The sequence below is a fragment of the Musca autumnalis genome, unplaced genomic scaffold, assembly GCF_047663935.1.
Source record: "Musca autumnalis isolate F117 unplaced genomic scaffold, ASM4766393v1 scaffold_2, whole genome shotgun sequence".
NCBI lineage: Eukaryota > Metazoa > Arthropoda > Insecta > Diptera > Muscidae > Musca > Musca autumnalis.
In genome coordinates, this window is record NW_027411755.1 from 7688109 (window position 1) to 7702029 (window position 13921).

General features: G+C 35.7%; 1 protein-coding gene across 2 annotated transcripts in view; it reads right to left on the reverse strand.

The window, feature by feature from the left end:
- Window positions 1-748: 748 nt before the first annotated feature.
- Window positions 749-13921, reverse strand: part of numb (NUMB endocytic adaptor protein) — a 113059-nt gene continuing 99886 nt past the window's right edge. The window contains exons 2-4 of one of the 2 annotated variants that reach the window (XM_073966794.1): window positions 9160-10150; window positions 8767-9015; window positions 749-3628 (exon numbers count right to left, since the gene is read on the reverse strand). In XM_073966794.1, the coding sequence (XP_073822895.1) occupies window positions 2249-3628; window positions 8767-9015; window positions 9160-9243 (1713 nt within the window). In that variant the 5' untranslated portion in view covers window positions 9244-10150 and the 3' untranslated portion in view covers window positions 749-2248. The remainder of the gene's footprint in view (window positions 3629-8766; window positions 9016-9159; window positions 10151-13921) is intronic. The other variant, XM_073966795.1, reaches the window with a different exon arrangement.

Consider the following 13921-nt stretch of genomic DNA (forward strand, 5'->3'; position numbering starts at 1 on the left):
ATTTCAATGAGGCACAATTTTGGTCGTATCAAAGTGTATATAACCTCTTTAGCCTAAAGGCTGAGGGTATAAAAGAAGAAAAGAAGAAAGAAGTGATCTTCAAACTTCTGATATTTGTGAGACACAAGACGCATGTTGTTGTTGTCAAGATGATCCTACACCAGAAGGAAGTTCTTCCATACAATTCCAGAAGAAATTAACTACACTTTACGTATCCTCAGACTCACACCAAAAATTTCCAGCTCTAAACCACCAGGACTGGCCGTATAATCTCTTGTATGGGCGAAACCCTACAAGTGGGCGTGTTGGCACTCGGGCCCAAAGTTAAACCTGTGGAAATGGGGACGAGTATTGAAGAAAATAGTTCCTCTCAATTTTACCCTATCAATACTTTGTACATACAATTTGTAAATATATAAAGTGTAGATCCGTTCAACTTCGTCAGGCCTTTTTATACAAGTATACATACTTTTTTTTAAATCAGAAAGAAGTCTTATTACCAACCACTGAATTACTCTTCAAAATGTTTCATATAATAAAAAAAATATTTCACCTTAAAACTTTTGATTTTTTTTTAATTTATTTATTAATTAAGTTTATTTTTCATTTTTAACTATCTCAGTATGTAATACACAACACATTTGTTTGTATGTATGTTTCTCTATATATAAGTCTAGAAAACAAAAGACACGAAAATAATAATAAAATTAAAATACACAAAATTAAAATAAAAAATAATAATAATGTAAATTTATATAAATTGTATATATTTATATATCTTCTTTTAATAAAGTTACAGCAAAATTAAGTGTAAATTAATGCTACATATTACGACAAAAAATAATAACTGATAATTTGTTTTTTTTTTTATTAATTTGTATAAAATTAATTTAATATAATACACATTTTGTACAAAATTAAGCAAAAAAAGGCGTTGAATTAGAAAATAAATATTATTTTAAGTAAAAATGGTAGACGGCAATGACAAAAAATACATAACAATAAATTGTTGTTGTTCTATACAAAAAAATAAGAAGGAAAAAGAAAGGACAAGGAAAGTAAGAATTGACAAAAAAATATTTTAAAATTACGAACAAATCAATTAATTGAAAATAACTAAGAAAATTAATTGTTGATCGTTTTTAAATGCTGAGCTCTTGAGAATTTCTTTCATATTCTATAAAGAAAATGAACGTCCAAGAAAAAAAATATACAAGTATATGGAAGGTGCCAGCAGGAGCCATGCTTCGAGTTAATCTAAAGCCTTGCAATTAGATTTAGATACCTTTATCATATCAAATATGTAGGCCGAATCTTAACTTGACTTTTGTTTTTGACCCTGCCTGTAATGTTTTCCCAAATCCTTTTCTTTAACCTTCTTAATAAGTTTATCTGAATTCTTAAAAACTGTGTTTATTTTGAATTTTATTCTTGATGTGTTTTTATGTTTCTTAATTTAGGAGAAATGTAAGTAACATCATGGTGAATTAAGGAAAGAAGGTAAATAGAGGGTGCTATAATTCGCTTCATTTTGGTATAGATGATAGGCAGCCCAAAGAAGTCTAACGCCCAAAGGGAATGCTGAAGCCCACTAGACTCCTCAGGAATGACAATGATCTTGAGATAAGGCCATTTTGTAACGCTTAAGATATGTGTAAATACTACACACACCCTGGTGCCTTCACAAAGTGAAGAAAATCATAATACCCCCTCTGACCTCTTCCCCTTAATTGCAATATAATTAAGTAACAAATTTGCCCAATTTTCTATTCTACAATATAAAGTTCTAACTACAAGGAGCTGGCTGGTATCCATTCATCCATTCTTGATCATCATTTTGACTTCTTTCTTTCTTGCATTCATCCAAAAAAACACACACATAGTATTCACATTCATTTTCAGAGTGTCTTTTCAACATTCATTCGTTTTCAGTTTTAAATTGTTTTTTCTGTGTTTTTCATATTTTTTCCATTGATTTAACGCTTAAAAAATACTCATAACATAGGATGTTCCTAAAAATTTTTTTAAGTGTTTTTGTGTCCAACACTGTACACTTTTTCTTTAACGACGCAGCATGATCACCGCCAGCCTGACCTGACCGACCGCCTGTGATTGTTTGCTGTCAGGCAGGCCAGCCAGCCAGCCGTTTCATTTCCAAATGCAATGCATTCTTACGTTTGCTCCAATTCTGTCTGCTTCTTCTTTATTGCCTAGGGTGGAGGAGGAGGAGTTTGATCGGGTGGCATACTTAAAGTTGCACTTGGAATGATTGTGTTGGTGCTTTCGGTGGTGATATAAATGGATTGGTACTGTGCAGAGGAGGAGTAGGTGGTGTGTTTGTTGTTATACTTGAGGGCATGTCGGGTGACAAAGGCTTCGTGACACCCGCCACCCATTCAGCATCAAATGGATCGTTGACTCCCGGCACCGAACTCAGCGACTGGGTGCGACCTCCTGTGCTTAGCATGGGACCACGTTTATGTACAGCCGGTGAAGTACTTTTCACCACTTGACCCAACCACTGATCGGCTTGTGGCAGTGCGGCTTCCGCCAATGATTTGTCACCACTTGTCGGTAAGGTTGGTGTATTGCTTGGTGTCTGTGGCGGTGTATTTAAAATCGCTGGCGAACCGGAAGCTATGCGTGGTGTTACCTTGGCTGTGGGCGTCACAATACCATAACTACTGGTACTGCTGGGTGAGGAGATTCCTTTTTGATATTGCTTATCAGCAGCAATTATGTTCTGATTAATGCTCAAGTTATTGTTGAAATTGAGATCATCGGCAACACCAGCGGCAGCAGTACCGGTGGGTGTTGCTAGCACCGCATCATTTTGTGAGAGTAGTGTCAAGCCCTGGCTTAACTCCTGACACAGTTGACTAACAGTTTCTGCGGTGGCCACACCACCATTCTCCAGCTCCAAACCACCAGGTCTGGCCGGTGATACCTCTGGTATGGGTGAAACACTGCGATTGGGCGTGTTGGCACTCAAACCCAATGTTAAACCTGATGCAGCTGCCATAAACGCTTTTTGACGCTCAGCGTTGGACGGAAGATCGTTGATACGCAATGACATCTGCCGTTTGAAGGGTGACTGGGTACCAATTGTGCTAAGCACACGGAATGAATTTTGTCTCTCCAGCATTGTTAAATTGGCGTGGGGCCGTTCAATGGCAAACGGATTATAGGGTTTAGGTTGAGGCGGCACTGCAGCCGATGGTGTATCAACGCCACGTTCGTTGTTAATCATGCGCTCGGTCATAGTCTGTTGGCGGAATGAACCGGTCCGAGTAAAGGTGTTGTTCTTGGTGTCAAAGGTCATTGTCACGCCACACTCCTTGTCACGACGCTGTTTACGCTCCAAACACACGGCAAAGGCACAGCCTACAGCATGGGACAAACGTTCTCCGGAATCTTTGACAGCCAAAAAACCATGACACATCCAACGACGTGTGGTACCATCACGACAGATGTAACTGAAACCCCGCTCATGATTACGATCTGGAGCACAGAAACTGACTTTCTCGATTGTTTGATCGACAATCAGGCCCTTGGTTTCGTCATCGACAACGCGTAAACCATCACCGCTAACATGTAATAGACCGCGTACCGGGCGACGACGAGAGTTCTGCAAAGAAAAGACAAAAGAAATTATAAGTTGTTTGTTGTTGTTATTTTAAGTTTTCCTTTTTTTGTTTTAATTATTGCTAAAATGTCTTGTTTGCTGTTCGTTCTTTTATGGTATCGATTACTCGCTGAACCCACACTAAGTATGCTTGCTGCCTCCAGCTCCCAAGTTCTTCATTGACACCAAGGTCAGCAAGCGTTTAATAAATGTTTAATTAAAACGACTACAACGGACACTGCTAATTAAGAATCTTTTTTTGGTGGTTCTTAATTCCAGAAATTAATTTATTTATGATTAGCACAGAAAACAAGAAACAGAAAAAAACGGGAGCATACAAAGTGGCCACTTTAGTTCAATCAACTTTTGCTGTTTTTAGATGGTGGTTAGCAAACTTTTTTGTAACGAAAGGAAAGTTAAAAACTAGAAAAATGATGTTTGGCAAATAAAAAATTTTGATAAAGAGGAGATTCTAGTGATTCGGGAAACCCACACTATTTAGAGTAAACATGTTGAAAGGCATCTAAAGGGTCTCTAAATACATACAATATCGTCAATGATGCGTGACTGATTGGCTGATCCGATACAATCATAAGGCATCTTTTGACTTGGACTCACTATTATTTAGATAAGGCGAAGTATTTGGAAATCCGTATTAAAAGACTGATTTTTCTGAAGCAAATAAAATGATGAGCATACTTATAGGCGGAATATTTGAACAATAACTAAAATGGACTGACTGGAATTGTCAGGGATTATGGGAAGCACAGAGGCCTTGTGTTGCAAAGATTGTTTAAAGTTTGACAAATGGAACAAGGAGATGTAAATTATCATGAAAATTCACAATATATAAAGCAAACAGTGTTGATTGGTTTTCAAGCGAACTCAAAATGTATATAACTTCTTTACTGAGGAGTGACTGATTCAATACGATCTTTTATGGAGAGTAAGGTAAGAGATAAGACGGTTTGGGAGTCCATACCAGTACTAAAACTGATTTTTCTCAACCAAAAAATTTAACGAGCATACTTTTAGGCGGAATATTTGAACAGCAAAAAAACAGACTGGGTAGAACCGCTAAGAGAAATTGTGACAAAAAAACTTTGCAGGTGTTTCAACCTTTAGTGTATGTGTTTTTTTTTAGATTGAAGGACTAATGTTCCTTTAAACTGCAAATTACAATTTTTCTTTGATTAACCCCATCTTTTGGAGCAATAAGTTTTCTACAATACACTTTCATCGAATAGAGTTTCCTTGTGATTTGTTCCAGAATAAAGTAAACTTCACATTATGTTTAAAGGGTCTCGTATGAGAAGCCCTCATGGCCTTTATAAGAAGACCTCATGGTGTTTATAAGAAGATCTCATATTCTTGTTATAGATGACAATTAGGCCTTCTTATAGAGAAGGTGCTAAGAACTCATGATGTAGGCTCATAGTGCTTACCTATGACCAATTATCACAAGCCCCAGTTTACAGTGGTTTTGGTCTTTGCTAATGCTTGACCTTCATGATGAGCGTAGGACAATGTTTTATGCATTCACTTTACGGTACTGTAAGGCATGTAAGCCTTGCGGACATAACGAGAGAGTTCCATCTCAGACAAAAACATCACCTTTCTCAATGGTGGCTACACTTCCAAGAAAAAATGTAGCCATAGTTTTTGAATATTATAACTATCAAAAACGTTTCTGTGAGGATTTCGTACTATGTTCGTCACAGCATTCGGATTCGAAGGTATTATTCGGATTCGACGATATTATGAGGCCAAAATTCATTTGTGCGAAATAGTTTTTTAGCCAAGACATAATGCCACCTATTTGTGAAATTAACAATGGTTTAAAACTTTGCTAATGTTAGTGTGAGTATATTCCTGTAGGTGTCGTTTTATTATAATGTCCGTAGATATTGATTTTATATCCAAAATTGTAAAATCGGGTACATTTTTATGACTAGAAACTTTTTACAGGAATTTTTGACGTGAAATATGTGACATTTGCTCCCATGTGATTTTTGTGTGGATCAGAAGTCAGTAGAATTAACATCACCAATCTCGTAATAATTTTGACACCTCAAGTGCTAAACGTGAGATGATCGGAAGGTTTTTCTCTAAATTATCTTCTAGAAGAAGACCTTTTGGCCTTTTAAAAGAAGAACTTTTGATCTTCTAAAAGAAGTCTTTTTGGTCTTCTATAAGAGGACGAAATTTGGGACCGCTATAAGATGACCTATTGGTTCTTTAGAAGGGGACATTTTGGGCATGTTTAAGAAGACCTTTTGGTCATCTTTAAGAACAGCTTTTGCTCTTCTATAAGACAACCTTCGGTCTTCATATTTTCTTTTCATCTTCTCTAATACCACCTTTTGGTCATCATTAAAAGGACATATTGGACTGCAATAAGATGCCTTTTGATATTCTGAAGAGGACATTTTAGGCTTTTTTAAGAGGACCTCTTGGTCTTGTTTAAGAAGACTTTTTGGGATTCCTTAAGGAGATATTTGATGTTCTGTAAGAAAACATTTCGGACTTCTTTGAGAAGACCCTTCAGGTTATTCGGAGAAGTTCTGTTGAACTTCTTTAAGAAGATGTTTCGGGCTTCTATAGGAAGATCTTCTGGATATCTTTTTCTGCTTCTTTAAGAAGATCGTTTGGACTTCCATATAAAGTCATTTTAGTTATCTAACAGAAGACCTTTTGGCAAGAAAACATTTGCAGCTGCTTTGAGAGGACATGTCTGTTGTGAATATATACCCAGCAAAATTTGAAGGAAGGGGTTCCATGAAAGATCCGATCTTTTCATTACCATATAAACCCATGCACAGGAAGTCGTGAAAGATCAGATCTTTTCATCAGCATTTGAACCCATGAAAAGGAAGTCGTGAAAGATCCGATCTTTTCATTAGCATTTTGTGATTTATTTATACACATTTTTCTAAATATATAAGATTAATAATTCACAATAGGCTTGATCTTGTCGGAGACTCGAAATCACAACCAACGTTGTTAAAACTCTCGTCGTAATGCAAAGGGTTGGTGAAAATGACATTGGTGGAAATGACATGCCAAAGCATTGGTGAAAATGATATGTCAAAGCATTGGTGTAAATGACATGCTATGGATCCAAAAATGAATAGCATCTTTTGGGGTCCACGCTCATATAAAAATCATCGATGAAGATGCTAAAAAGATGACATGCCAGATGCACCCATGAAAGAATGACATATTTGGCATCGAACATTTTGCTGGGTAGTGATCTTAAAATAGTCTGTAGATCATGAGTTTGACAAGCATTGTATAGTGAACAGATCATTTTCCTAAATCAAATTCCACACCAGAGTTGTTTCATGAAACAAATGTCATTTCTCAGATTGAGTCTCCCTAGTCTCTAGTGTGGAACTCGATCTAAGGACAGATAATTTCATTGCATGTTTTCTATAGTAGATTTCTAATATTGATCTTACGGCACCAGTATTCGTCAAACAAGTAGCGCAGCTGTGATCGTAGTACAGTCTGTAGGTTGGAGATTATCGACTACTAGTTACACTGTATTCCCAAACGTGAATACGAGGAGGCGTCCATGACCATAAATCGTACGTTAATCATCGATATATGTATCTACGAATGATCCTACATAAATCCATAGAGATCCGCTTTCTACCTAGTTTCAGCAAAAAAGGCTGGTTCTGGTCTGGAAGTCTAGTTGTATTGGTCACAAACAAATATTCGGAAATAGAATTGCAAAGGAGGAAGAACATAATTTCAGTAAGGCCATGTTTATACTATAGCCTTCTGCAGGGTTAACCTTCTTTATGAGGATTTATATGAAATATAAGCAATAGAATTGACATTTGAAACCCAGTAGCTTGTTAAATCCGGTTATATATAAACGTACTATAATATGGTAAAATTAAAATTTTTTTACTAAAAATATTTCCTATGAAAAAAAAATATTAAGGGTTCTCTGTGCCACCCTATTTTAATGAATTTCCAGCATTTAGCTAGTCATTTTGTCACCCTGTCAAGACTACACCTTGTTAGTACAGATGCGGTAAGTGTCTTTGCTAGCATTTGTTTCTCAATAGGTGACGTACTCCGATATATAATAAAATCCATTAATTTTTGGTGTCACCGCCAGGGGTATTTGGAGTATCAGATGATTCTCAAATATTTTGCGGATCTAAGCTATCTTCAGCTAGGATCATTAATTTTGAAATTTGATAAATGGATCCGATTATTGCATTAAATACTGAACTTCTTTAGAATGGTGAGTCTTACGAAAATAATTTGAATAGGAGGGTTGGCGTTTTTTCTTTGGGATGACGACTTCTATTTTGTTTTTCAAAATAGTCAGGCTTAATCCCATAGTCGTTGTTTTAATATTTTATTAAAACAACTTTAATTTATTAGTGGGAAAAATTTGGCGATGTTTACCAAGGGGTAAGGCAGGAAGACTATAGTTTCAGACCTCGCCACAGATCTTCATCAGTTTCCTTGTTTCTTGTTTTTCAACATTAAACTTTTTATAACAAAGTCTCAATTGCCCGCTCAAAAAAAATTTAATATGTATATCTGTTGTGGTTTGCGATTCTATGTCTATTTTAAGGAATTTTCCCGCACCTTGTATGCAGAGAAGTGGTAAGAGGCTTTGCTAATAGTCGTTTACGCCCCCTATCCTGATAGTTAACAAGTTGTTAATAAAGTCCAGAAGTTGTTGACTACTTGGAGTACAATATCCTTTTCAAATCTATAGAGGCCTCAAGCATCCAGTTTTTAATCCTCAAAGACCATAGTAACATCTTGAAAATCATCAGTTTCAAGTTTGACAATAAAGGGTTGCGGATTTAGCAAGTCGTTGTGGCACCCTGTCAAGACGACACTTGTTAAGTGGTAAGTGTCCTTGCTAATATTCTTTTCCCAATAGATGGCATATCCTGTTAGTCAATAAAAACCAGTAGGTATTGTGTGTTTAAAGTATCAGATGATTTTCGAATCTTTAGAGGACCTAAGCATCCACTTTATTATCCTCAAAACTTATAGTGTAATCTTAAATATCTTCAGCTAAGATTTATGGATTTAAAACTAAGATTCGGTGGACTGTACACACTTATGTCATAGTAGTCGATTTTATTACATGTACTCACCCTTAAAACTTTGAGGGCTTCCTCGCAAACTTGCATACCGCGCGATTCAAAAACTTCAACACAGCCCAAATATTTAACACCAAACGAACAGGTGGCCGTACGTACGGCTTCTTCATCGGCTTGCCATTGATGGGGTTTCGACGATTCAGGGACACGATCCTTTCTGCGTCTAAAAGAATCACGAAAGGATCGTCGCAAACGATCCATTTTCTTGGGTGATTTTTTGCTAAAACGGAATGAAGCTGATTTCTAAAAAAAGGAGGAAAATAGGCAGAAAAAGACACATTAGTATTAAGGAAGAGCATCATAACAATTTAAGAGAATGTCAAAGAGAGAAACAAGTGTTTTGCTATGCGGCAAACAATTCAAAACAAAAACATAAAGAAAACCTACCCCATTTGTGACATCACCATATTTGCCTCGTTGAAAATTTCCTCTTTCTAGAGGTTCATGCGTGTGTGACGATGTGTTACCCATAGCGGACGATTTGGAATTACTGCAGCGGACACGGCCGAGTTGTGGCTATGACGTATGTATGGCAAATGTTGTGGAAATGATATTTGGTGTTCTCAATATTTTCTGCGACTTCTACCTCTTTTGATGGGATTTAGGGGTTTGTTTCCTATCCTCCTTCCTTTCTCTCTCTCGCTTACTTCTTTGTGTGTGGTTTTGTTGTGGTGTTAACTGTCCTTTATCTTTTGCGTGTGTGAGTGTGTTATTTTGCTTCCTCTTCTTTTGGGGGAGAGTTGGTTACGTGAGAGAATTCCTTTAATCGTCCGTTACAATTTAAATTATATCTTGAAACTGGCAATCATCCATAGAAACATATGGCCGGCAGCGAACGAATACAAATTGCGTATTTATCACGAAATGTTGTGGGATTTTTTCTTTTGCTTATTGTTGTTTTTTATTATTATTTAATATCACAATTAGTTTGATGTTATTGTAAAGAAAATGACCAATAATTGTCCAAAGAAGTTACGTTTTAATTGATTTATTGATACAAAATTTTGCATTGATTTGTTGTTTTGCAAATTATCAATTTTCTACAAGTGTTTGATTGATTTTTATTGCTTGATTTGATTGTAATTCCATTAGACGACGGAACAACAGAAATTGAAGAAGGAAAAAATCAAAACAAAAAAAAAACTGGCAAACAACTATGCCGTAGACAACTTGGTTGCTTCGTTGGTTGGTTGTTGTTGAAGGTGATGATGGCTCTGATGTTGGCTGTTGTTTGGTCAGTGGTATTCTGACGACAAAGATGACGTAGTCATCACCTTTTGTGGGGATTTTGTTTCTGGTTTCTAGATGTTGGTGGTGGTTGTGGCAGCTGGACGTCGGGTTCTTTGGCTTGCTATTGATTTTTCTAATGCAATATTTTCTGAAAAAATAACATAAATAATGGTTTCAAAAATTAGGAAAACGAAGAAAAAAATTGATTATTAATCACAATTTAGCCAGTTTACCACAACGAATGAACGAACAAATGCAGGTATGCACCATCTAGCCATGTGTGGTGTGGTTTCCTAATACCCCATTGCTTAATAACATACCTAAGCCAATCTTGGCTCATTCCTCATTTTCTAGACATCTTCTCAATCGGGCTAACAACAATGATTCATTAAAGTACACATAAACCCCATTAGATGCACATCATTCGACTTAAAAGCTCACACACAAACGCATTTTTTGACTTATATGTGTGTCTGTGTTACTGAAACCAAAAACTTGAAATCGTTAATCTGTGATTGAAAAAATATTTAGATTTGTACGCTAAACCCCATTGCTGCATGTTGTTGCTGTTGTAGTCTGCGGCTATGAGTCATTTGATCGGTTTTAAAACCGCACTTTTTTTGGTGGGTGTGTTTGTTGTGAAAGATAACAAAAACGAAAACAGAATCATGTCTATCATTTCTCAGTCATAGAAACACTGATCACAAGATACAGTGGGGTTCAAAACTACTGTGGAAACTACTAAGAGGAGATTGCTGACAGAAGAGCAAAGTAAAGAGCTTTTCCGTCCTAAAACGACCTCGGTCAACATGTGTCAATAAAATTGTTTATCATGAGTTTTTATTGGTAAACCAGCCGACTTTTAGTCCATAAATCTTCTGCAAGGAATATTAACGTCTTCAGATCAAAGGTTTTGACCTGAATCTTGGTCAAACGCTTTGATCTGAAGATTATAAAAAAAATATAAATTTAAATGAAAAGCACTCAAACAAATTTATTAGTCTGATTAAAAATGTCATTTCAATAAAATCAGCAAAAAATACTAAGATGAGCCCCACATTGGGCGCCAAAATATATTACGTTAGAAGTGTATAGCTTGGAAAATAAATAAACTTTAACAAATTGAGTTCGAAATTGCAGGAACTTCTTTCAAAAGCTGACAACATAAATTATTTTGGCGCCCAGCATGGGGTGCATATTAACATTTTTTATTGATTCTGTTAAATGCATATATTTAATCATAATAAGTTTTGTGTTGTATGTAGTCTGAAAGTCATTAAATATGTCATTTCGATAAAATCTGCAAAAAACGCTGAAATGAGCCCCACGTTGGGCGCCAAAATATATTATGTTAGAAGTGTATAGCTTGGAAAATAAAAAGGCTATAACAAATTGAGTTCTACATTGCAGGAACATCTTTCACATCTGAATTCTGGCAATATAAATTATTTTGGCGCCCAATGTGGGTTGTATATTAACATTTCTTTTTGATTCTGATAAATTGATATATTTTATAATACTATGTTTTGTGTTGTATATATTTTTTGGCGCCCAACGTGGGTCCCATCTTTATATATTTTCTTGGCGTTTCCACTCACTCTAATTATTGGATTGTATTTTAACGTTTAGCAGAGAAAACTAAAAAATTGATGATAAAACCCACGTTGGGCGCCAAAATATGATTGACATATCAATGCCAATGATCGTGGCCAATATCCTTAAAAGCAGTGAATATTTCTCTATATCATTTACATATTTTAATAATTAAAACATATTCCATCTTTTCCTTCACTTATCTTCCACACTGTATAAATTCTTTCCCCTCTTATTGATATTCTCAATAATGTTTTGATAGATATCTAGGTAGTTAGCAGAGAGTATGAGTATAGTTTGTATGATCTACTCACTGATTTCTTTGTATAGAAAACAATTTGTTTATGTCAATTGTGTGTGCGGATCCTACTATTGTGACATTTGTTTGTAAATGAACGAGCAATTTATTATTAAATGTTTTGCATACCAGCTAAGTATTGAACGCAAGTTCGTTGAATGTGTACACTTCACTGGAAAGCATGAAACCCTATATCGGATGATCAATCATTGTTTTGAAGTTTTGTCTATATTGTGATAAAGTTAATAGAGAATATGGCAAGTTTTAATAAAATGTCGTAATAATTTCCTTATATGCCAATATTTTTTAAGAAGATAATGAACATATCAAGTTGATGTCAATTATTTAAGTAAATATTAGTGGTTCGAATAATAGAAAAGACAAATAGCAGAGCAAATGATTAATAAATAGGAACAAATAATAATGACACATTTCAAAGCTTTATTTACGTTTGCAATGAATTGTGTGAGAGGGTACTTTTTAACCACAACCATGTGCTTTTTTTAGGAAATTAAAGTGTCAAGTATTCTCACATTACTGCTAATATAAATATTGAATGTGGTTTTCAATCATTCTGAAAAAATCTCTCTTTCGTTGAGCAGCACCTCATCTCAATTATATTATATCAACCGTAACTGGAAGATTTATTGGGAAAGGAGTTTCAGAGAATTTGCATACAATTTTACGTATTATTTGTAACAACTGTAAATCGTAGAGTTATCAAATCGAATGATAATTCTGTGTTAGGGTCAAAACCCTTGATCGAAAGTTTATAAAAATAACTTTGAATGAAAAGCACGCAACAAAAAGTTTCCAATTCCTTATAATCAACATTTAATGTAAGAATGAAACCCACGTTGGGCGCCAAAATAAATTATGTTGTAAGTGGAAATCAATTATTGAACAAGGCATTGAACGTTAATGGATGGAAAATCCGTTGTTATCAGGAAATCCAAAATTATCGGTAATAACGTATTGAAAATGATGACTTCAAAACAACTGAGCAGGAATTTCAAGAGGGGAGACAGGCAAATCACCTCATGTCAGAGTTAATCAAAAAGCAAGCAATGTCTTGATCGCCAAGAAATAGGAAGAGCTTCAGTGGGGTAATGAAAATGTCTCCACAACAACTTGGGTAATGACGGATGCTCTCTTTTTTAATATAAAAAAATTGAGTAGGTAACGTAGACATATGACCTTAAATTCCAATATAAACTAATTTGGCGCCCAACGTGGGGTTTCTGTGCATTTAATTTTTTTATGTGTCGGATGCTGTTAATTTCCAATATAGGACAACATTTTCAGTGGACTTAGGTAGATTTTCATAGAAGTTATGTTGGCACCCAGCCTGCGGCTTTCGGATTCCACTTCTTAGGAAGAAATTACAGTAGTGGTCAAAGGTGGGAAGTTGTATCTAATTAGACATCAGTAAAAACACATGGAACAAGTGTTATCACGGCGTGTTAGCACTCAGAGCAAAAACTCATAACTTCCAAAAGGCTGCGCTAAAGCTGAAACACATCCAACGTTTGAGTAAAGTTGTGTGTCATTTCTGGTAAAAGAATAAAGAAAAATTGAAACTTGACAGCACTTTGTCTTTTATTCATCTACCAAAAACGACACAAAACTTTACTCAACCGTTGGATGTGTTTTCAGCTTTAGCGTTTGTCATGGAAGCCATACAGATTGAGTGGACAAATATCCACCACTGTAAAAACAAATTGCATTTGAAAGAGATGACAGAAATCCGATGAGCTGCAACCAACGGCGAAACCGGTCACATAATAATGGTGGTTGTGTGGGGTACGAATTGGCTTCGGCTTTCCTCTTTCATTTGGAAAAATCATCGGTCATTAAGCTCGACTCCAAGGAGAAATTAATTAAAATCAGTAAACAAATTTTCTCTCCAAAAGAAGACATTGAACTTGAAGCAATTGGAAGTGCCTCATATGGATGATTCTTACATAGCGATTGGGCTAGCCAATATCCCCAGTGAATTTTGGCAAAGCATTATATGTCTCGGCTGCT